We start from the raw sequence: 20,979 nt of genomic DNA, 5'->3' as shown, positions 1-20,979 counted from the left end.
GTTAATCGTACTGTAATTTTTGTCTGCACTTTGGGGGGTTTCCACGCGGTATATTATCATGCTTATCAAAGCAGAGTTGGTCACCTTGAAACTTTAATAGCCGGGTATTCGAAGGAAGGAACTCCATAAGTAATGGCTAATTGACTGTTTTTTTTAATTCTTGGAAAAGCCATACCCCCCACTTATGCTTGCTGAGGCGCAAAACTCGAGCTGCATTTAATTAAATATACCATTGCGAGAAGCAGCTTCTTCGATTTACTCTGCGTGCTTCTCTAAATATAGCCTCCAAGGATTCAGCTTTGAACTTTGCAAACTCGGATGAACTCGTTTGTCCGTCGCGCGTGTGATCGTGTGATGACGGGCAAATAATAATTGATTGCAATTAGTTACAAACGAGAGTAGAAGGTAAAACGACCACATTCCCCGGGAAAGAATAATTTTAAATTAAAAAAAAGGAAAAAGGAGGAAGAGATTAGCTCTCGATAGAACAAAAGCTTAAATGAAAAATTTATGAATTCGTTTGCAATTAAAACAAGGCAGCTCAAGGTTTGAGATAAGCCTGTAATTTGATGCAGATAAAGCCCGTGTATAATATATGATGAATTTTTATAACACGTTACGAAAATGGTGCACATGCTATTTGTAAGAGTGTAAGAGAACCAGGTGCAACCGTATCTCTTTCAAGCATCAAAATTTTCACAACTACAATTATTGCTTCAGTTGTCCTCAGGTTCGATGTTTACTCCATTTTTTCTTGTTTTCTTCGAGCAATAAGTTGTGAAATAACTAAAGATGAATGGAAAATTACTGTTTTTCAGCAGCTGGAAAATACCAGATCCGTATATTCAGCGAAAACAAGGAAAGTGAGCGATTAAATAAATCCCCAGAAACTCGTTCAACGAGGTATGCGCTGATGAATGGACAAATATTGCTGCCAGCACTATATAGCTGATTAAACGATTATGGATGGTTAATAAACACCAGGAGCTACTACTGTTCGTTACAAAACCATCGATCAATTGCAGCAATATTAGTGATTTTTTTCGAAAACTTTGAACATTTTTATGAATTGGCAATGTTGTCTGAGCTTTTAATCGTTGCGGGATGAAAATTGTCTAAAACTGATAAAACGTTCATGGATTTTTGTTTTTGTTTTGCTGCGTTAATGTATTTTTTACTTGGCTTAATATTTTGGCTCAGAAATCAATTTTTTTCACATGCGAAAATGGGTTTTGTTTTTATTATTGACCTATCAAAAAATGACAGAACGTCCTATATTTAGACCTATTTCGAAATTTGGGGTAAATTCCAGCAAAGAAATTGCTGCTATACATTCTTACATTTTCAAATAATTCATTCTCAAGTCTTGTTAAACAAACCAAATCAGGTATGATTTTTAATAGCTTAAAATAAAAAAAATTCGTTCAGTTCATACTCAAAATATAAGGAAATTTACACCACGTATTCTTTGCTACAATGTCATATAGTTAAGGAAATTGTATAAAATACCCACATTTCAATCTTGTAATTGTGAATTTGGACACTGCTTATTCTTTAGAAAATGACAAAATATCTTGAAACTCGGCGAAAAAACCACAAGATTTTCCTGAAAAAATGCTGAAATTAAAAGTAAAACGTTTTTAATAGGAATAATTAATCAATGTCTGAATTTCACAATATTTTTCGATTTTTTGCAAAAAAAACCTAACTGATAGTTGATTTTGTAAGATTTCGCAAAAAGAATCTAGTATAGGAAAAAAGCTCAAATTTCCATCAGGTTTTGGCACCTCTATCATGTCCCTTTTTAAATATTTGTGGGAACACGCCATTTCACTCGCCCTCAATTTAAAATTCCCACGAGCTACTCAGCTACTCTAAAGAGCAAATTTAGCGCGGATTTGTATATTTTGGCAGCAATTATGAGTGGAAAAAATGTCAAAACATACCCAGATATTTGTTAAATGTATTACTTAAACATTTGCAAACGTCCTCGTGCTGTTAGTAATAATGACAATAAAACCGCTGAAATTAAAACAAAGGTAAAATAAACATTTTTTAAGCAAAAATATTAAAATTTAGGAAACTGGATTTTTTTTGTTTCATTTTTTTTTTATATTTACGGAAATAGTTTATATTTGCACTTTAACTTGGTAAAAAATAGTCCGAATGTAAAAACATAACAAAATAAAAGCTATATATCGGACGAAAAATCAGAAATTGGCAATGTGATCGATTTATTATTCCAAGTGCACTTCAATGTTTTATTCCCGCCGAAATTAAACAAATTGGAGCATAAAATAAAATCATTTTTACAAGAAAACAATCAAGGCTGAATTAGTTAAAGATCGATAGACTTCTCTCTCTCTCTCTCTCTCTCTCTCTCTCTCTCTCTCACGCGCTCTCTCTCTCTCACGCGCTCTCGATAATAACAAAGCGTGTCCCAAGTGTCTATTTGCGCGAGGATATGTAGTAGATTATTTCACCCTGTACACTTATAGAACTGGTTTTTCTGACATCATTGGTTCACGGTTGAGGTCTTGCCAGTGCAACTATAAAAGATCGCGTCTGCCCTGCTCCTGCACACTCATCCTGCGTCGGCCCATCAAAATGTACCGGCTCGCTGCTATTCTCCTCGTGGTCGCTGCCGCCTCAGCCGCGCCGCAGACCAAAACGGCCGACAAGTACACCGAGAAGTTCGACACCGTCGACATCGACCAGATTTTGGCCAGCGAGAGGCTCGTCAACAACTACTTCAACTGTCTGATGGAAAGAGGACCTTGCACTCCTGAAGGAACCGAACTTAGAAGTGAGTTTTGTGCTTTTTAAACTTTTTTCTTTTGAACATTTCAAATATTTTTTCGAAAAGTGGTCAGATTTCTATAAACTTGGCATATTTGGAATCTGCTCAGTGAGACAAATTGAATGATGTGCCATTTTCATACATCCTGAAAGGTTTGTCATTTTTTCGAAATTGTTATGAAATTTTTTTCTAACCTTATTTTCATAAAATTAGGCTTTTTATTTTAATTTTTTTCAAAACATTCTGCAGCTCACTCATCTAATTGGAATTTTTAAAACATAATTTCCAGAGAATTGGCAAGAAATTAGTCTCATTTAAATTTTTATGTTTCCATGAGTTAGACAAAAATCAAATTAAGATATTAAATCCATTTTTTGATGTTCTCTCAGGTGTCCTTCCCGACGCACTCGAGTCTGCCTGTTCCAAGTGCAATGACAAGCAGAAAAACGCCACCGAAAAGGTTTTCCAACACCTGAGCCAGAACAAGCCCAAGTTGTGGAAGGAGCTGACCGACAAGTACGACCCTAGGGGCACTTACCGCTCCAAGTACGAAGCCGAAGCCAACAAGCACGGAGTCAAGGTGTAAAAGAGCTGCCCTCGCGCCTCACCGACTGATCACTTGACGATAATGAGACTGCAATGTATTTAACTCCACGAATATGGTTGGTTGATGTAAACTTAATAATGCTATTATAAGTTATTGCAATGACACGACTAAACAATTGGATGTTCAATCTAAAATGAACGAGCAATGTAAAATGTAAAAAAAATAAACACCTGATAACAAGATTTCTAAACGAGACCGATTTTTTATCCATTTTACCTTATTTGACATACTCTCTAAAAATTGGAAAAGAGCTCAAATTTCTGAGAAAATCATGATGTAAAAATATTAATTGTCTCTTTATTGCAAAATCACGATTATTATTTCACAATTTAGGGAATTTTCCACAAAATTCGCACACCGTTGACGAGAGGCATTGCAATCAAGCGGAAAATCACTGACAAACCTTGTTGTATTTCGAAAAATTGTGGCAAGTTCTGAAATTTAGCTTTTACACTTGATCCTGATTTTGTTATTTCGCATTATAGAGAGATAGCTGGTTGTTTTATTTCATAAATATTTTATTTCATAAAACAATTACATAACTGAATGAGCCGCTTGCTAAGACCAAAAATGAAAAAGCTGTGATTTTAAAAAAAGGTTTTACCAAATTAAATGATCCGTGGCTAATCCGTCTTTAGTGCAAAAAGCAGTATACTTTCCGCATATATACATATATGCGGAAACGAGAAGATGGGGTCATCAGCGTGTTTCATGAGCGCCCTTGTTGCTTCAAAAGAGACAAATTGCACATATTCTGAAAGTTCTAAACTTGGTCGCACCAACGGTGTGCAGAACTTGCAGATTGAACGAATACAGAGCTCGTCAGGTGTCATATTAAAGTGCTACGCATGTTTTAAAGAAGCAAAGTGCGTGTAAATTCAGTAAATTCAGATATATTTTAAAAAAGTAAACGGATAAATGTAAATTATGCTGGCTGAGAATTTTGTGCAGCAGTTCAAGTTGTTGTTAAGGGCCGGAGGCAGTTCATCTCTCAGTCAGGGTTTAACGACTCACAAGGGAAACGCAAAAAATGCAAGCTTACATCACTTAATTCGATTTCTTTTTTTTCTGACTCATTTTTCTTAATTAAAAATAAAATATCTTCAGCGATTTCATTTGCACATAAAATACTAATTTTCGTAACAGCGAAATTATATTTTCTTACACACGCCTTAAAAATTATCACTCGTTGAAACTTGTTCTCGTTAAATACTCTTAACAAGTCATGACCCAAATAAACAAAGTGAATTTCTATTACTTATTTATTTGTTAATCCGATCTCGATCTGAGGAACGAGAACTATTTGACTTTTTGGGAATATAAGGCTTAAAAAAACAATAATTTGATGTTTCAAGTCGGGTTACAAAAAATTTTAAGTTATGCTGTTTTTTTAAAATAACACAAACAAGGTCATTCGTGAAAAAAATGATTCATCTTATGTGGAAAACAAAAAATAATATTTCCTCAATTAAGCGAGCTCAAGAAGTGCTCACGCATTTCACAATTTTTTGTTTTCTCCCAAGCAAATTAATTAGGTTGTTATTCAAGGAAAGTGCAAATCAATGCTCGAGTGTATGTTTTTTATTCACAGTTTCCTCAATGCGTCAAAAGCAAAATTATAAAATTCAGTAAAGGATGGCAAAAAGTTGAGCCGTCGGATCGTCTGTCTCGAATTATCTTTTCTCTCTCTTTCTTTTTTGTCTGCGCGCGTCTGCTGTGTGAATTTAACACGCTTGAGGCTGGCCAATTTGAGTTGGCCTCGTCGTTAATTGGTGAGCCAGCCCAGCGCACTGCATGTAGGCGCAGAGGTTTGCTCGCGAGCGCGTTTGCCACCACGACTCGCGGGATGCACCTTTACATCGGAGCTTGCCGCCATGGCACTAACACCCTTGGGCTTCATCCTCGCAGCTCTGCTCGCCTCCCTTCACCAGGTATTTATATTTACCCCTTTTACGAATCGAAATCTGTGCTTTTTGTGGCGAAATTCATCCGTTTTGAGAGCGTGCGAAAATTGTGGCTTATCTCCAGAATGGTGAATTATCTCTTTGCTTCTTTCGACAATTTTCGTTTCTTTGTTCCTACTTCAACTAAAAACTGACTTTGTTCCTTTTTTAAATTGTGAGGAAATGCATTATTTTAATTCAGGAATTGTCACACCTTTCAAAAATTGAAATTCGCAATATGGACGAGTCACAATTTTGTATATTTTTTTGTACCTTGTAAATTTAATTTCAGCACTAATTTTTAATTCATTTGGTCACAACTGATTTTCTAAACAGATCTTTGAATAATAATTATTTATACTGCGAGAGATTGCAGCAGAATTCCGTAAATGAGCGGCTCCTCACGCACCTAACCTTGAAGCATTTAAAAGTTACCAAATTATTCGTGTGTGTTGCAACGAGAGACCACGCGTCTCATTTTTTATAACCTTATTGCCAAAAGCAGATTTACCTCGTTTGCGAAGCTCTGCTTTCCTTCTCATGGATCGATATACGACAATTACTGAAGGTCGTGCGACGTCTGGATTTATTGTCAAAGGAACAGGTTTTCGCCAGCCCGCTTGCTTATTTCACGCAATGACACTTTATCAAGAACTGGTTGAGAGTGCGTTCGAAAAGTTTTAAATTCATTTACATGTTGCCAATTTTCTCAGAAAAGGGTATTCCCTGAAGAAAGAGAATGCAAACAAATGCCATTAGCCTGAATCCTTGGCACTTTGTCCAGCCGCCAATAAACAGAAGCTTCTTTGCAATTAGGGCATGCATGCTCACACACGTATATGAAGCAATATTTCGATGTAGGCTGAAACCGGCATGACTCCTTTTCGCGGTATTTTTTGCTGATGTGGTTTGTTTATTAGTTTAGAGCCGGTATAACCACAAATTTATTCTCTTTCGAGATTCTTAGGATTTTGAACAATAAATTCTGCAAAAAAGCTTTGATTACCGTCTAAATGACAATATTGGATTGACAGTTAACATCAAGCTAGATCCCCCCCTTCTGTCATTGTTTTTGAGCCGTATATAAATATCAAATTCCAATATTTTGTTCAATTTTTAAGAAAAGTTTCCTTTAACGCCAATCTTTTCAATTTAATCTTAGCACTCTGTATTCGACATCATTCAGTCCAAATCATTACCTGAAAATCTGGCTCATTTAAAAACGATTTAAAACAAATTTTATTAGAAAAGTTGGCAAGAGAGCTATAAAAAGGCAAAATCCCGGATCTACAAAAAACGGAGTAAAACCCAAACAAACCCCTGAAATTTGGTGGAGGTGTTGCCCTAGTGGACCCATGTTGGACCCTGAAATTCTAGGTGAAATTCCAAAAATTTCCTATTTTACTGGGGCAAAATGCTCAAATTGCTCAACGGGCTGGGAGGCGCAGCGGCGCCGACTCGCTACTTGCTGGTTTGCACCTTTCCAGCATGCGTGATTTGGCTTCACGGGACGAATGTCTAGCGTTTCAAAGCAGTCCTCGGTGCGGAGGCAAGTGGCCCTTGAGTGGGCGGGGTCCCTGTGCGGCCTGGTGCGCCCATGTTATCCGTTCGCGGTGTTATTGGGACCCGGGTTTCAGCATTCGTGCTAGTGCAGTGCGCGCCCTTCCCGGTCCTCCGGTCCTCGGACAGGGTTAAAAAGAGCAAAAAAAAAAAAATTTGCAAATTTTGCGTGAATTTAGACGTCCAACAACTTGGCCAGGTTGACAAACATCATAGGTCACCAAAATAAGTCAAACATTCCTATAAACCATATTACTCATTAATGATAAATATAAGGCATAGTTTGCCAATTTTCCAAACAATATAGTTTTCAAGGATGATGTACAATACTGGGTATCCCCTTTGCAACGAAATAAAATAAAATTTCCACCAGGAAAACAAATTAATTCAATTTTGGTGCTTCAAAACATGTCAAACGTGATAATCAGAGGGTATTTAAGATTTCTCTGTATTTCGATGTTATTTTTAATGAGTCTTTTATTTTCACAAAAAAATAAGTCCCTAGCAAAATACTCCAATAATAGTTTTTCAGTTGTGAGTTGTGTTCTGATGAATTTAAAATAGCGCTAATCATTCAAGTTTTTTTGGTCTGGAAAATTGGGCAATCCCATGTTCTAGCTTCAGCCGGAAACAATTTATGGAACAGGCGGAAAAGGGTAATGGCCGGCTGAGATCGCAACAAATTGCGAAACATTATTTCCTGCCGCAATACGTGTCAACAATTTTCGAGCGCTATCTGCAATTATTCATTAAATCAAACTTTATACGGATTGCAAACAAATCATCAGCCTCTCTCCGGGATTGCAGCTTCCTATATAACAAAATACGACCCGCAAGAAAAATTAGCCCGACGACGAACGCGTTTTCTCAATTGTGTGTGTTCGGGAGAGGTAATTGTCAATTTTACCGACTTTATTTCTCCATCCTGAATTTTACATATGTTGTTAGGGGTGTCTTATAGTGTGTAACCTGAAATTTTGAGCAAAAAATTCGGGGACCCTCTTTGGGAAATCGCGATTTTCGAAAATTGAAAATTTCAGATAGTAAATCCGAAATATCAAGGTATCTTCGGTCCAGATTGGAATTTCGGTGTGGTTTTTTCACCTTTAGACGTAACTTTTTCAATAGAACAAGTTTGCCATTGGTAAAAAATTTGTAGGTCAAAGGTCAAGGTCACAAATTCGGGTGCAAAATGTTCAATTAAAAATATCGCAAAATACGCCTCCTCGGATTTTTTTTTCATGAAAACGTAAAAAATGTAGCCCTGAATTCGTAAAATCGAATGGTGAAGAGAAATCGATGGAGACTCTAATAAATCGCGAGATATTTTGAATTTAAGGATTCGTGTCGCGCGTCCGGCACGACGACAACATCATCCAGCGATTTTACTTTCGTAATTTACGTCGGAATTGGATAAGAAACCCACATGTTATGCATATGATTACCTAGAAAAATAAACGAACTTTCCAGTGGTGTGCTTAAATTTTTTTATTTTGGTTTCAAACTTCTCAAGAAATAGCGGCACGCGAAAAGAAAATATAAATATTTCAAATTTTGATATTTTTGTAAACTCTACATATTACTTGACGTTTTTATGTAGCCAATGTGTTCCGTACATGTAGAAACAAAATTTTAACAATTGCAAAACGTTTATTCTTCTTTAATTTCGAGAAATTTAAATTTAAAGTTAAAAACGTGCTGTTTTGCACTCAAAGACTTGAGAAATAATTCTAAATTAAATTGGTATGACTGGGCTCTTGGTTGGAACTCATCCCTATCCTTCAGGGATGGGTCTTTGTGTTTATTTAAGACGCATGTTAAACTTTAGGTTTCTTAATTGTGTCATTTTGTGGGTTTTTTGCCTTTAATAATTCATATCCGAACTCATTTTCTTTACACTATATCTGGATCTTCAGAGAGTGAAAAATATGTCTGGTGACGATGTCAAACATTTCAAGTAGCCGAACAGAAAATTAAAATTACTTTATGAAGCCTGACTGAAAAATTTAGCCACGCTTTCATTTCTAATGGTCAAAATGAGTCATTTTCAATAAACTAATAAATAAATCATATATTTGTTTCCCTCTGCGTTTTTATTCATTTTGTTATATATATTTTGTAAATTTTGTTGAATTTTTATAATTTGGATTTAAGTAAGGTTCTAAAATTGGATTATTCTTCCAGGTGGTTATCGTTGAAAGCTGTGCCCGGAACAACTTGGACAGAGACCGGTCCACGAGAGTCATCAAAGACTCGAACACAACGCCACGAGTGCTCAGTCTCAGGTTTGGCGAAGCGCTTTTCCTGAGATTAGAAGCACTCACGAGCACTTCGACCTCAACTACCACCACTGAGGCCTCGAAAAAGAAGACGGACAAATCGGACAAATTTATGTACACCAACAGATTCGATCATGTGGCTATCGAAAACGTGCTGTCAAGTCCGCGTCTCATGAAGAACTTCCACCAGTGCCTCGTAGGACGCGGGCCGTGCACCAGCGAAGGCGCCGAGCTCAAGAGTGAGTTGGAAGTTGCAATTTATCCTGACTTCCTGACAAACACAATACTAAAAAGTCCTCAATATCTAAATAAAATGAGTAAATTTTTTTAAACATTTGAAATTGCTCACAAAGTCGGTAAAAATAAAAACCCTCTGAATCTTTAAAATGAGCAGTAAAAATGAGTTACATGTCAGAAATAAATTTTTGAACCATATTGCGTCAGGGATTGCTTGAAATGGATAAAAACATGACTAATATGAAGCTTGAAATTCATCGGTTGGTCAAAATTAGCAAGATTAATTAAAGTAAAGGTTTAAAGAATTTTTTTAAAATACCATTTTCCTTTATTTTAAACGCATTATCTAAATATTTGGAAAGAACTAAAGATTTCTAGAATATCCTCTTTAAAATTTTTGAGAAAGTGAGCTCAAAAGTTTGCATGCTAATTAAACACAGTCTGCCAACTGTAAAATCAAGATTTATTTCCAAATTTAGGGCATTTTTCCTCAAAATTCGAACACAATTGGATAAATCGCAACTATAGAGATTGAAATCAAACGAAAAATCATTGAGAAAATGAAAAATCTAAAATTTAACTAATCCCTCATTATAGAAATAAATTGTTGCGAAATTTCGCAAAAAAAACTTGCTTCATTGAACTATGCAAAACGTTCTCTCAAGCTCTACTCTTCAATAATTACAATATATTTAATTTAATTGAGGATTTTGATGGTGTTAGGGAGATATCAATGCTTGCAACACGATATTCAAGTCAAGAGCGAGAGTTGCGGCACTCAAAAGTGGCCCATCCGCTTTTTTACTCGCGGCCAGACAAGGCCAAGACAGAATTTTACAATACAATCGTAATTAAACCGCTGACGAGCAAATAAGAAAAATCGAGAGTTCTAACATGAGATTTATTTTCGCTTTTGCGGCTGTGGGAAAAACAGCTCAAGTGCGAGTATAAGTTGTTTACTTACCGCAAATAATGGGAATTATGTGTTTACGCGGCGGCAACGCTGATAATGAGTATTGTGTGAGCGCCAAAGTGGCGTAACGAATTGTATGCGTGCACACGGCGCAGCGAGTCAGTCAGGTGTGCCTGACCTGACCGAGCCAGGGAGCTTCATGCATTATTATGCACATGTGTGCAGTTTCTTCAGTAGGCCACGCTCAAGGATTTGAAATTAACTAACTTTATGTGTGAGCAGTTGCAGTTATTTCAAACAGGCACGTTCGTAAAGGTAATTGGAGAGCAGAAGATTTTGAACAGAGAAACATTTTCAGTTCCTTTAAGCATATAGTTGAGTAATGTATGGAAATGTTTGGTATTTTTGGGGACGCGTTTTCTGTTTTAATTTTTTGGCGAGACTGTTGAATTCTTGGTTCGGAAATTATTTGACTATTTTAGCGAGTTTCGGGGATTTTAAAATTGATTTAAAAATATATATTTTTACAAAAAGTTGGTTTTTCGACATTTCTCCAGGAGCGACAATTTGATTGGTGGGTAAGTTGTTGTGCCACTCAAAAAATTATAAATTACTCGCAAGTTCAGAGCTTTTGTTTAAGTTTTTAACCGTTAATCTTAGAGCAAAAATTTAATCAACCAATCAATTTGTTTATTAAACACAAGTTTGTGTACAACAGATTCTATTATGTAACAAAAAATAAGGTCAGTCATTTGGCTGGCAATTTTGCAGCCTGATTTTTGTCACAGCTCAAAAAGTGATAGAATTCTATTATCACTATGTTTACTGATACAGCCAGGAAGAGCTTCATTATGAGCGATTTGGGATGTCAATTAAATAATAATTCATAAATGCCGTGTTTTGAAATACAAGGATATTACATTAAACGGAATAAAATATTAATAAATTACTAAAATACAGCTCTGACAGTTAATTGAAGCTTAAATCTGCAAATTATTCGGTCATTCTTGAATTTATCAGGGGAAATAAAATCTTTTGAGGAAAGAACAAAATTCCAATCAGGAATTTGTGATTTTGTCAGCAAATCCGAAAGGACTTTAAAATTTTCTTCAGGAAATCCACCAATTTGCAGCTAACTTATCGCCTTTTATATTTTGCAGAAATTATTCCCGAGGCTCTGAAATCCGACTGTGCTCGATGCACAGAGAGGCAGAAAGTGCAAGCTGGAAAGGTTATTATCTACTTGCTGGAGAACAGACCTGAATGGTGGAAGGAGCTTATCGAAAAGTACGACCCAGATGGAACAGTACGAAAACGCTACGAATACGAAATGGATAATGACGAATAAATTTGTGATATTATGCAGCGCCTTTTTTAACTTCAGCCTAACTAGCCGAATCTAAAATTTAATAATAATCTCTGTGCCTGTTTGCTACTAACAAAATGTGAATTAACGTGATTTAAGATTCAGTTTTGAGAATGAAGGTATTGATTTTATTGTATGTACCAGGAGAGGGTTCAATGCATGTAAATTAATAAATAAAAAAGTGTCTAATCAATGATGTAGTTTGGATGAACAACCAAAAGCGGATCATCAGTTGGTGCTGACTTTTCTCCCATTTCGCCTGCGGTCAAGGGGATGAGAATTTGGTCCTAAAAACAAATAAATTAGAATATAACCAACAATAGGAGTAAAAAATACACACATGGTACGTGAGGCGATCAATAACTTTTTCGATGGTAAACTTCCTGGCTAGAAGCTCATCTTCATCCTCAATGTCATCACCGATGTGCTCCAAATACCAATTAATGACGTCGCTTCTCTTAAGACCCTCGGACGCCTCGCCTAAAATCAAATTTTAATTATAATTTTAACTCCCACCATCCTTCTTCTTCAGGCTCACCATCCGATTCTGTTTCTTTTGATCTCATGTAGGCAACAATCATGTTGGAAACCTTTTTGTACTCATCGTAACTGATTTTTTGCTTTTCTTTCGGCGGTGCAGCTGTCGCAGGCGGTTCCTCTGCGCCCTCTGTGTCTTCCGCGGTTTCTTCCGCCGGCTGGTCGACTTCCATTTCTTCATCTTCATCCAGGTTGACGTCGGGCTGTTCCACTCTGATGATACTCTTGTTCATCAACCGGAAAGATTCAGACACGTGCCGTGGCAAGATCTGAAATTATAAATTATTCTTATTAATTAACAAATTTTGTTTCTAATGACCGTGACATGGTAAAATAAAATCTATTTTATCAGGATACCATGCTGTCCTCAGAGCCAAAAAAATTTACAAATCCGGTCCGTACGGGCCCCGCAGGGAACCTCCCACAAAACCCGTTCCCTCTCTTCTAATGTAAAAAATTGGCATAGTTGGACAAATAAATAAAACTGAAATCAAACTTACTTTGAGCAGTTATTCGCGAGATTGGAGGTCAATTGGACGCGATTTTTCAGCGTAGAAATTTTTAGGTGGCAGTCATATTTGCTTAAAGTACTTGTTAATAGAAGGTGAAATTCCAAATTTGAAGCTCGGGAATGGGGGCGTTCCCTATTTTTTCGGTATCTAAAAAATACCCAAAAAACGAATTGTGTTAATGAATTCTAAACTGCAACTCTTGACTGCATTGAGGTATCACCTTGAAATTTTCACTGCCCAACCTAGTTTTTGATCTTGAACAACTTTTGCATTTACAAAAAATTCGCAGGTCGAAGGTCAAGGTCACCTTTAGCAACCTTTTTTTGAAAATTCAAAATTAAGGGATGATAGCCCCCTACGATTTTTTGGGGGTTCAAGGTTTGTAGCCCGTGAAATTCTGCACAAGCACACCAAGTTTCATAGGTGCAATCGTGATACTTTTGCTGCAATTCGAATTTGAAGTTAGAAAACCTGCTCGAGGCCGCTTTACCGCGCGTGGACTTTGAGCAGCGAGTTCACCTCTTGTTCTTCAAATTGATTTTTTTCGCATTTCACTTGCTTAGAAACACCAATGGGGCCTCGGGTAGACCAAGGAAGGTCAAAATCGACCTTCAGGGTCTGTCCCTGACGTGACCCTGAGATCCGAAATATCGAAAATTTCCAATTTCATCGAACTTGGTGTCCTTTAATAGGTTTTCACCACCGTAGAGCTCAAATATACAGCCAAAACTGCTGAATGACAATCCTGAAACCGGTTCTTGAAAAAATTGTGGTAGCAATTAATCCAGACGTGATGTGCGAAATGGTCAAAATTTTGAAATTTTTAATTAATGAAATGAAACTTCTTATTTGCACATATGAAGTATAATATGTGCTGATAATAAAGGATCTTATGCTTAATACTATGAAAAAATGTTATTAAATGGAATAACAAATAATATTCTACTTTAAAAACTAAAAAAATTTGTTTCCTTACTTTTTTAAGTAAAAATTTTTAACATTTAGTTTATTTGCTATTGCTCTAAATAAATTTGTAAACTTTGTAAAAAAAACGATCGGTTTTTTTAAAACTCAATATAAATTTCGTGTGTACAAAACAGAAGAATCTTTTCATAAATTAAAATTTTTGACCATTTCACACATCACGTCTGGATTAATTGCTACCACAATTATTTCAAGAACCGGTTTCAGGATTGTCATTCAGCAGTTTTGGCTGTATATTTGAGCTCTACGGTGGTGAAAACCTATTAAAGGACACCAAGTTCGATGAAATTGGAAATTTTCGATATTTCGGATCTCAGGGTCACGTCAGGGACAGACCCTGAAGGTCGATTTTGACCTTCCTTGGTCTACCCTAGGCCCTCTTGGTGTTTCTAAGCAAGTGAAATGCGAAAAAAATCAACTTGAAGAACGAGAGGCTAACTCGCCGCTCTGAGTGCATGCGCGGTCAAGCGGCCTCGAGCAGGTTTTCAAACTTCAAACTCGAATTGCAGCAAAACTATCGCGATTGCACCTACGAAACTTGGTGTACTTGTGCAGAATTTCACGGGCTACATTTCAGCCCTGAACCCCAAAAAAATCGTAGGGGGCTATCATCCCTTAATTTTGAATTTTCAAAAAAAGGTCGCAAAAGGTGACCTTGACCTTTGACCTGCGAATTTTTTGTAAATGCAAAAGTTGTTCAAGATCAAAAACTAGGTTGGGCAGTGAAAATTTCAAGGTGATAACTCAACGCAGTCAAGAGTTGCAGTTTAGAATTCATTAACACAATTCGTTTTTCGGGCATTTTTTAGATAACGAAAAAATAGGGAACGCCCCCATTCCCGAGCTTCAAATTTGGAATTTCACCTTCTATTAACAAGTACTTTAAGCAAATATGACTGCCACCTAAAAATTTCTACGCTGAAAAATCGCGTCCAATTGACCTCCAATCTCGCGAATAACTGCTCCTTTAGTTTTTTCTCTACGACTCGTGGGAGTCAAGTTATTAATTTTTAAAGTAGAACCAACGCGATTTGTGACACTTGCCAACTGGGGTTTTCCGGGCCACGCGGGGCCCTATGGGTCACACGGCGCCCATTTCAGTACAAATCAGTGCTCCTTGGAAGGATGTATCAGCCCGTGTGCGGCATTTAAAAATCAAAGTTACGAAAAAATCGGAATTTACAAAATTAATTTAACTATGATCTGGAGATTTCCCAGATATTCTGCCTAGCCATTACATGGAGCAACTTTGTAAAAGATTTAACAACTTTGGTACTGGTATCTAACTTGTCGATTTTTACTATTTCCAGGGTAACACGAGAAATTGAAAATTCACGATTTATTTTTCTTGAATGGGGGCCCATAATGGATTCCCACTGACTCAATCGCACGCGCAGGTCGAACGCTGGGCCTGGAAATCAATTTTGAGATTTTTCGCTAACATATAAATTAAAATCAAATTTTTCTCCGCACGACGTTGATGTCCACAGGCGAAATGATATAATTTTATTTAAATTCGGCCGCTCAACCGATCGTCAAGACCCCTCATTGGACAGTTCTCAGGAGGGCTTTGACCTGCAGTAATCAAATGACCTTTTTCAGGGTACCCCAACCTGAGACCCGCTCCACGACCAGTTTTAAATGCTTTTTCTAGTAATTTAGGGAACAAGTCATGTGGAAATGGAAATACTTGGCGACGATTATTCAACCTAGCGTATCACGAATGTTTCTCAGGTCTCGCGACCTGTGAATCGGCCCCAGACTGTTTTTAGCGGTTTTGCTGGTGTCGATGCTTATTATTTGAGTCTATTAGTCAATTTCGCCGCCTCCACGGACAGTTGTCCAAATGGCTGGCTCGAAGCGCCCTTCTGGAGGCCCAAGGGGCGCAAGCCACTAATTGTCTTTTAATTAAATATTTTTCTTTAGCTAAGGAATGCCTAAAATTAATAGAATGACAAATTTACTCACAGTTTCAGTGCATTCCATCTTGGCCTGCGCTTCTGAGAGACGAATCATGCTCTCTAGCTGCCGCACTGTGATTCTGTACATAGATTTGGCTGCATTTGGCCCTTCTCTTTGCCGCAGTTTGGTGTAGTGCTTGACAAGGAGCTCACCCGCTGCGGGCGACAAGACTGGCTTGAACTGTTTGCCAAACATAATGTACTTGAGCACATCAGACTGGGAGTATGGCGCGGAGGATGCTCTTTCAATCTGTCTGTGAAGGTCCATGATTTTACGGGCGATGGCATAATCAACAATCTAAAATAGCAAAATGGTGAGCATTTCTCGAGACTTGTTGGTTTTTGATACACCTACTTCACTCATTTCATCTACAATGATGAAGAAAAGGTCGAATCGAGACATGATGGGAGCAGTCATCATAATATTTTGCTGCAGAGGCTTCGATCTGTCGTATCTGCCTCCAACTGGATTGGCAGCAGCCAAAATGGAAGTTCTGGCATTCAGAGTCGCCCTTACTCCAGCCTGTAAAGTTAAAATTCAGATTTTATTGATACATTTCATGAAGTTGCACCATTTTAACAGATGAGGAAAGGATTTGGCATTAATAAACCAATCAGTAAATTATGTCAATCAACTCCATTGCATGTGAAAAAGAATATAAATATCATTGCTACCTATTTAAGATTACATGAGATTAAACAAAACTGGCGTCTCAAGATTTACAAATTAGATTTTTATTTTTTAAATTGATTAAACCAACCATGATGAAATTTAGTGTATGCAAACTGCAAACTCCCCTCAAGGAGATGAATTGATATTTTAAATTATCAAATTCTGAAATATTCCTGATTTCCATACTAATCATTACACATGGGACAAATTTTCGTCATCTAAATTTGAAAATTCCAATTTAAACAAAATATAAAAATCACAAAACAAGTGTCACCTTTGCAATTGAGATGGTCTGCTGTTCCATAGCTTCGTGAATTGCGACCTGATCCTTCAAATCCATTTTATCAAACTCGTCAATGCAGCAAATGCCATTGTCTGCCAGCATCAACGCTCCGGCTTCGATAACAAAGTCAAAGGATTCTTCATCCTTGACGACAGCTGCTGTCAGGCCGGCCGCAGTAGTGCCTTTGCCAGAGGTGTAAATCGCTCTTGGTGTGAAGTCGGCAACCTTTCAGAGAAAATAATGATGGTCAAAGAGCCTGCTGAGCGTTGTAAAACGCATACCTGCTTCAAAAGCTGAGATTTCGCGGTACTAGGGTCTCCAACAATGCAGATATTGATGTCACCACGCAGATTTGTTCCTCCTTTCGCGTGCTTTGGTACTCCACCAAACAGCATGAGCAAAATTCCTGTCAAATAAATAAATTAATTTTATTCTAATTTACGATTCTCAGCTAATTTCACATTGTACTAAAACAATATCGTAAATAAATGTTCTGAAATTTTACAAGCCGGTTTGAGCCAAGTTGGTTAAACCAGGATATTTTATAAAATTAGTTGGAATTTATAGCTAAAATAAGTTGTCAAACACCTTTAAGATTTGATATTTAATAAAAATTTAAAAACAATCAAGATTGAATTTATTGTGATGCTTTAATTTTTTGATTATTTTCCTAATTTTAGCCAGCATTTGCGAATTTCGCTGTTTAAGACGGGCTTGGTCAAAATTATTAAAAAAGCTGGCATTTCCCGAACACTGAGGCCTATGATTTAATTTACGAGTCATCTTCAGTTGAAGAGGGAAAACCAAGTTTAACTGTCAATTTTTTCCTCAAAGCTTTAGTCTTGATAAAATATTTTCAACTTGGTTCATGTATCACAAAAATGGAAAAAAACCTTAAGACTTAAAAGAAACACAGTCGCTCTCATACCTTTCTTAACTTCATCATTGCCATGAATAGACGGGAACAAGCTGTTGATGAGGTTTTGAAACAAATTCTTGTCCTTGCTCATTTCAAAGATTTTGTTCCAGTCAGCATCAGTCATGGACTTCTTCATCAACTCAGGCGTAATCTCATTAAGCTGCATTTCAGTGCCACCGAACTAAACCCTCTATTAATCACAATTTAGCCCAATATTTAGTAACAAAAAGTACCATTGGCTTGGTCTGCTCAACGCTGCAAGCCAGGAAGCACAGTTTGTAGTTGAGTTCTCGCACGCCAAGCGACTTGAGACCCTTGATCCCTGCGTCGGCGTCCGAGCCCTCCTTGTGGCCTTTTGGAGGCTCGGCCCTGACGCCCGGCAAGGAAATGGAGCCGACATCTGGGACGACGATCAGTGTGCCAGTAAAGTCGACTCGGTCGCCTGGCTGCACAGATTCGACAGCTTCCGCTCGCAGCACCACGTCAATACTACAAAATGGAAATGTGGAATTAGGACTTTCTTTTGAATGAAATTACTAAAGTCACACTTCTTGGTTTTAAATTGATATAATTAAGGGAATCAACAGGAGAACCCTGGCTTTGTACAGATTTAAAATACAATTTTTTACATCTAACTAATTCAGTTTAGTAGTTTGCATGAACCAACGGTCAAGTTACGGACTGAATTATTTTTTAGGAAAAAACTTAAAACTAATTTATTTAAAATTCAATTTGTGTTCAATCCTGATGAATTTTGGTACTTCGTCCCCGTGACAAGATTAATTGATTGATGGTTCTTCACAAAATTTTCTGGAATTTAGCAAAAAAATATTGCTAAAACTTAAAAAAAAGCGATATCTGGAAGTTGCCACAAGTGTTTTTATAAATATTCAAATGTGTTGAGAAACTATCTGATTGTGAGATGCGTGACTGACTGAAATTTGTGAGTTTCCCTCATCCCTACCTTCTTGGGATGCAGCCGCGAGGTAGCTCTGCTTGGATTTCCTGGATCCTGACCTTTTGGAAGTCGACAAACTTGGACTTGTCAATCTCCAAGAGGAATTTGCGCCTGTTGTTACACACAGGGTTTCTACAGATTGTCGGAATGGTGTACTGCAAGATAAATAATATAATTAAATGGAGTCGAACTTTCAAAACAATTAGCAATTAATCACTTTAAACTGCTGCTCCACGTTTTTAATGACTGTCTGGCACTCCATGCAGACAAAGGTACCAAGAACAAGCTCAGGGTGGATGGGGTGCGTGCGGACCACCTGTCCTGTCAGCTTGAGGAGTGAGCCAATTTTGGCGGTTGAAAGCTCCCTGAGCTTGAACCGGGTGGTCACGCCGACAAAGGAGACGTACAGTTCCTTGTTGGCGGTGTCGACCTCGGCGTGGTCCTGCGCAAAATGCGTCACAGCCAGGCAGAGGTAAGGGTACACTCGGTAGTACTCTTCGGATATGGTGGTGGCCAGGATCTGGTTGAACGCGTCCACGTCCTCAAAGTTAACCTCCAGGGTCGACTTCTCCAGGTTCTTCAGCTCCTTTGCTGGATTCAGGTATTTCACTTCTCCATCCTCCTTAAATCTGTAATAGAAAAATATTTGTTGATAATTCATATTATGTATGTAACAGATTGAATTAATATAATTTATTTAGGGGTTTGAATATTACAAAAAGGTATCCAAAGAAACTGTTTGATACAATATACATTGGGCATTTAAACCATGGCATCAATTTAAAGGTCCAACAAGGCTTACGCTTTTAAAAAGTCCTGGAACAACTCCTGTACCCTGACTCCAACTGTGTCCTTGACCCTGTTGGGTCCTGCTTGGATTTCGGCAACATCCATGACAGGCCGAACTCTTTAACCGGCCGATAAAGCAAAATATAAACTAAACAGCGACGTAAATCAGCCTGTTGCAGAAATTCTGGCGGGAAAGCTGCATACTCGCTGAAGCTGGATGGGCGGTTCTATTCAAAGTACCGGTACTGACGGTACCGGTACCAAGAAAAAAATACTCGAGTACCCAGTACTACCGAGTACCCGGTACTTGTGGTACCGGTACTTTTCTTGATGGGTACTCGAGTTCTTTTTTTCTTTGTACCGTCAGTATCGGTACTTTGAAAAGAACCGCCCATCCCTGCTGCATAGAGCGGCAAGACTTGAGCGTGACTAGTGCGACGTACAGCGGAGCTAAGACGCAACTTATGTCAGAGTTTCAAACTTGACGCGGGAATTATTATTACAAAGAGGAAAGAAGTGATGAACAGCTCTAGAATGCTAGATCTAGGTTCGCCCTTTTGCTCTATTCCTATTCTTCTGTTTCTCTTTGATGTTTACAACTTTACACAAGACCCCCTAATCCCCTATAGCTATATATTATGTAATATATCTGTCAAAATTAATTAGCTTCTATTTTTAGGGAGTGATGATGTAATATTGTTGTGAAAATTCCGTTTTATAACACTTGTCCCATTATGTTGCAAGCATCAAAGATTTCAGATATGTATCTTATGGAAATTCGTTTCTGTACCCTTATGATCATGTTTATAATATATAATATTCAACAGAGGCGAACAACGAAAAGTTGGTACATATTTGCTGGGAAATTGAAGATAAAATATAAATTGGATTATATTGTATGCATACTACAAACGGCCCAAGGTGGAATCCGTGATGCACGATCTACCAGCTTTTTCCTTAACTCAAAGCTACGAATAGGTTCTTTCTTTAATCCTAGCATTTGTGGAAAATCAATAATACTACTTGTCCCTAATCACGCTACTACTACTTAAATGGCGAGAAAGGTGTAGAAGTAATTAATTTTTGATAATTATAATTGAAAAGAATTGCTTTGTAATCAAACGAGAAGTATTTTGGGTGGCCCTTAAAAGGGCCGATTTCGCTGTTTAGGGTGAAGGCAAAACAGCTTAGCCGCCGAAGCCGTAGAGGGTGCGGCCCTGGCGCTTGAGGGCGTAGACAACGTCCATGGCGGTGACGGTCTTCCTCTTGGCGTGCTCGGTGTAGGTGACGGCGTCGCGGATCACGTTCTCAAGGAACACCTTCAACACACCGCGGGTCTCCTCGTAGATGAGGCCGGAGATGCGCTTGACTCCGCCGCGACGGGCCAGACGGCGGATGGCCGGCTTCGTGATGCCCTGGATGTTGTCACGCAGCACCTTGCGATGACGCTTGGCGCCTCCCTTGCCGAGTCCCTTGCCTCCCTTTCCACGTCCAGTCATGGTGCTTCTGTTTCAGATGACGAAGTCGACGAATCTGATGAATTTTTGTTGAGAGAGCAGTGGTTATATATACTCAGCGAGGAGACCGGGAGAAGCAAAATGCCAGCAGCCAATGAGCGTCGAGAGGCGGGGCTTTGCATTGGCAGTGGGGATTTTTGT

The 20,979-nt window shown here is 38.0% G+C and overlaps 4 protein-coding genes across 4 annotated transcripts; 2 read left to right on the top strand and 2 right to left on the bottom strand.

Moving 5' to 3' along the window:
* Nucleotides 1–2,576: 2,576 nt before the first annotated feature.
* Nucleotides 2,577–3,600, top strand: LOC135945998 (ejaculatory bulb-specific protein 3-like). The gene is made up of 2 exons (XM_065493973.1): nucleotides 2,577–2,806; nucleotides 3,190–3,600. Exons 1-2 carry the CDS (start codon nucleotides 2,608–2,610, stop codon nucleotides 3,384–3,386), a joined length of 396 nt encoding a protein of 131 aa, XP_065350045.1. The 5' UTR covers nucleotides 2,577–2,607; the 3' UTR covers nucleotides 3,387–3,600.
* A 1,579-nt stretch (nucleotides 3,601–5,179) lies between these two features.
* On the top strand, nucleotides 5,180–11,898 carry LOC135945995 (uncharacterized). The gene is made up of 3 exons (XM_065493968.1): nucleotides 5,180–5,338; nucleotides 9,095–9,428; nucleotides 11,500–11,898. The coding sequence occupies exons 1-3, from the start codon at nucleotides 5,282–5,284 to the stop codon at nucleotides 11,685–11,687; spliced, it is 579 nt and encodes a 192-aa protein (XP_065350040.1). The 5' UTR covers nucleotides 5,180–5,281; the 3' UTR covers nucleotides 11,688–11,898.
* Nucleotides 11,806–19,500, bottom strand: Mcm6 (minichromosome maintenance 6). Its single transcript, XM_065493964.1, has 12 exons — nucleotides 19,335–19,500; nucleotides 18,750–19,161; nucleotides 18,539–18,687; nucleotides 17,808–18,063; nucleotides 17,584–17,755; nucleotides 16,937–17,061; nucleotides 16,647–16,880; nucleotides 16,055–16,222; nucleotides 15,707–15,997; nucleotides 12,244–12,511; nucleotides 12,046–12,185; nucleotides 11,806–11,992 (listed from the first exon to the last, which is right to left on the bottom strand). The coding sequence occupies exons 1-12, from the start codon at nucleotides 19,424–19,426 to the stop codon at nucleotides 11,891–11,893; spliced, it is 2,409 nt and encodes an 802-aa protein (XP_065350036.1). The 5' UTR covers nucleotides 19,427–19,500; the 3' UTR covers nucleotides 11,806–11,890.
* Nucleotides 19,501–20,488: 988 nt separating this feature from the next.
* LOC135946003 (histone H4) lies at nucleotides 20,489–20,836 on the bottom strand. Its single transcript, XM_065493979.1, has one exon. It carries the CDS (start codon nucleotides 20,818–20,820, stop codon nucleotides 20,509–20,511), a length of 312 nt encoding a protein of 103 aa, XP_065350051.1. The 5' UTR covers nucleotides 20,821–20,836; the 3' UTR covers nucleotides 20,489–20,508.
* Between the last annotated feature and the right edge of the window lie 143 nt (nucleotides 20,837–20,979).

The sequence above is a fragment of the Cloeon dipterum genome, chromosome X (assembly GCF_949628265.1).
Source record: "Cloeon dipterum chromosome X, ieCloDipt1.1, whole genome shotgun sequence".
Taxonomy (NCBI): domain Eukaryota; kingdom Metazoa; phylum Arthropoda; class Insecta; order Ephemeroptera; family Baetidae; genus Cloeon; species Cloeon dipterum.
Note: the sequence above shows the minus strand (reverse complement) of the source record. Positions and strands in the feature narration are given on the sequence as shown.

What these genes read in the sequence shown, in the direction of transcription:
- LOC135945995 (XM_065493968.1), top strand. Translation starts at nt 5,282, where the DNA reads ATGGCACTAACACCCTTGGGCTTCATCCTCGCAGCTCTGCTCGCCTCC. An exon ending in TGCTCGCCTCCCTTCACCAG is followed by an intron (nt 5,339 to 9,094) that starts GTATTTATATTT and finishes TTATTCTTCCAG; the next exon opens with GTGGTTATCGTTGAAAGCTG. An exon ending in CGAAGGCGCCGAGCTCAAGA is followed by an intron (nt 9,429 to 11,499) that starts GTGAGTTGGAAG and finishes TATATTTTGCAG; the next exon opens with AAATTATTCCCGAGGCTCTG.
- LOC135945998 (XM_065493973.1), top strand. Translation starts at nt 2,608, where the DNA reads ATGTACCGGCTCGCTGCTATTCTCCTCGTGGTCGCTGCCGCCTCAGCC. An exon ending in TGAAGGAACCGAACTTAGAA is followed by an intron (nt 2,807 to 3,189) that starts GTGAGTTTTGTG and finishes ATGTTCTCTCAG; the next exon opens with GTGTCCTTCCCGACGCACTC.
- Mcm6 (XM_065493964.1), bottom strand. Translation starts at nt 19,426, where the DNA reads ATGGATGTTGCCGAAATCCAAGCAGGACCCAACAGGGTCAAGGACACA. An exon ending in AGACCATCTCAATTGCAAAG is followed by an intron (nt 16,223 to 16,646) that starts GTGACACTTGTT and finishes TTAACTTTACAG; the next exon opens with GCTGGAGTAAGGGCGACTCT. An exon ending in TTGATCGCCTCACGTACCAT is followed by an intron (nt 11,993 to 12,045) that starts GTGTGTATTTTT and finishes ATTTGTTTTTAG; the next exon opens with GACCAAATTCTCATCCCCTT.
- LOC135946003 (XM_065493979.1), bottom strand. Translation starts at nt 20,820, where the DNA reads ATGACTGGACGTGGAAAGGGAGGCAAGGGACTCGGCAAGGGAGGCGCC.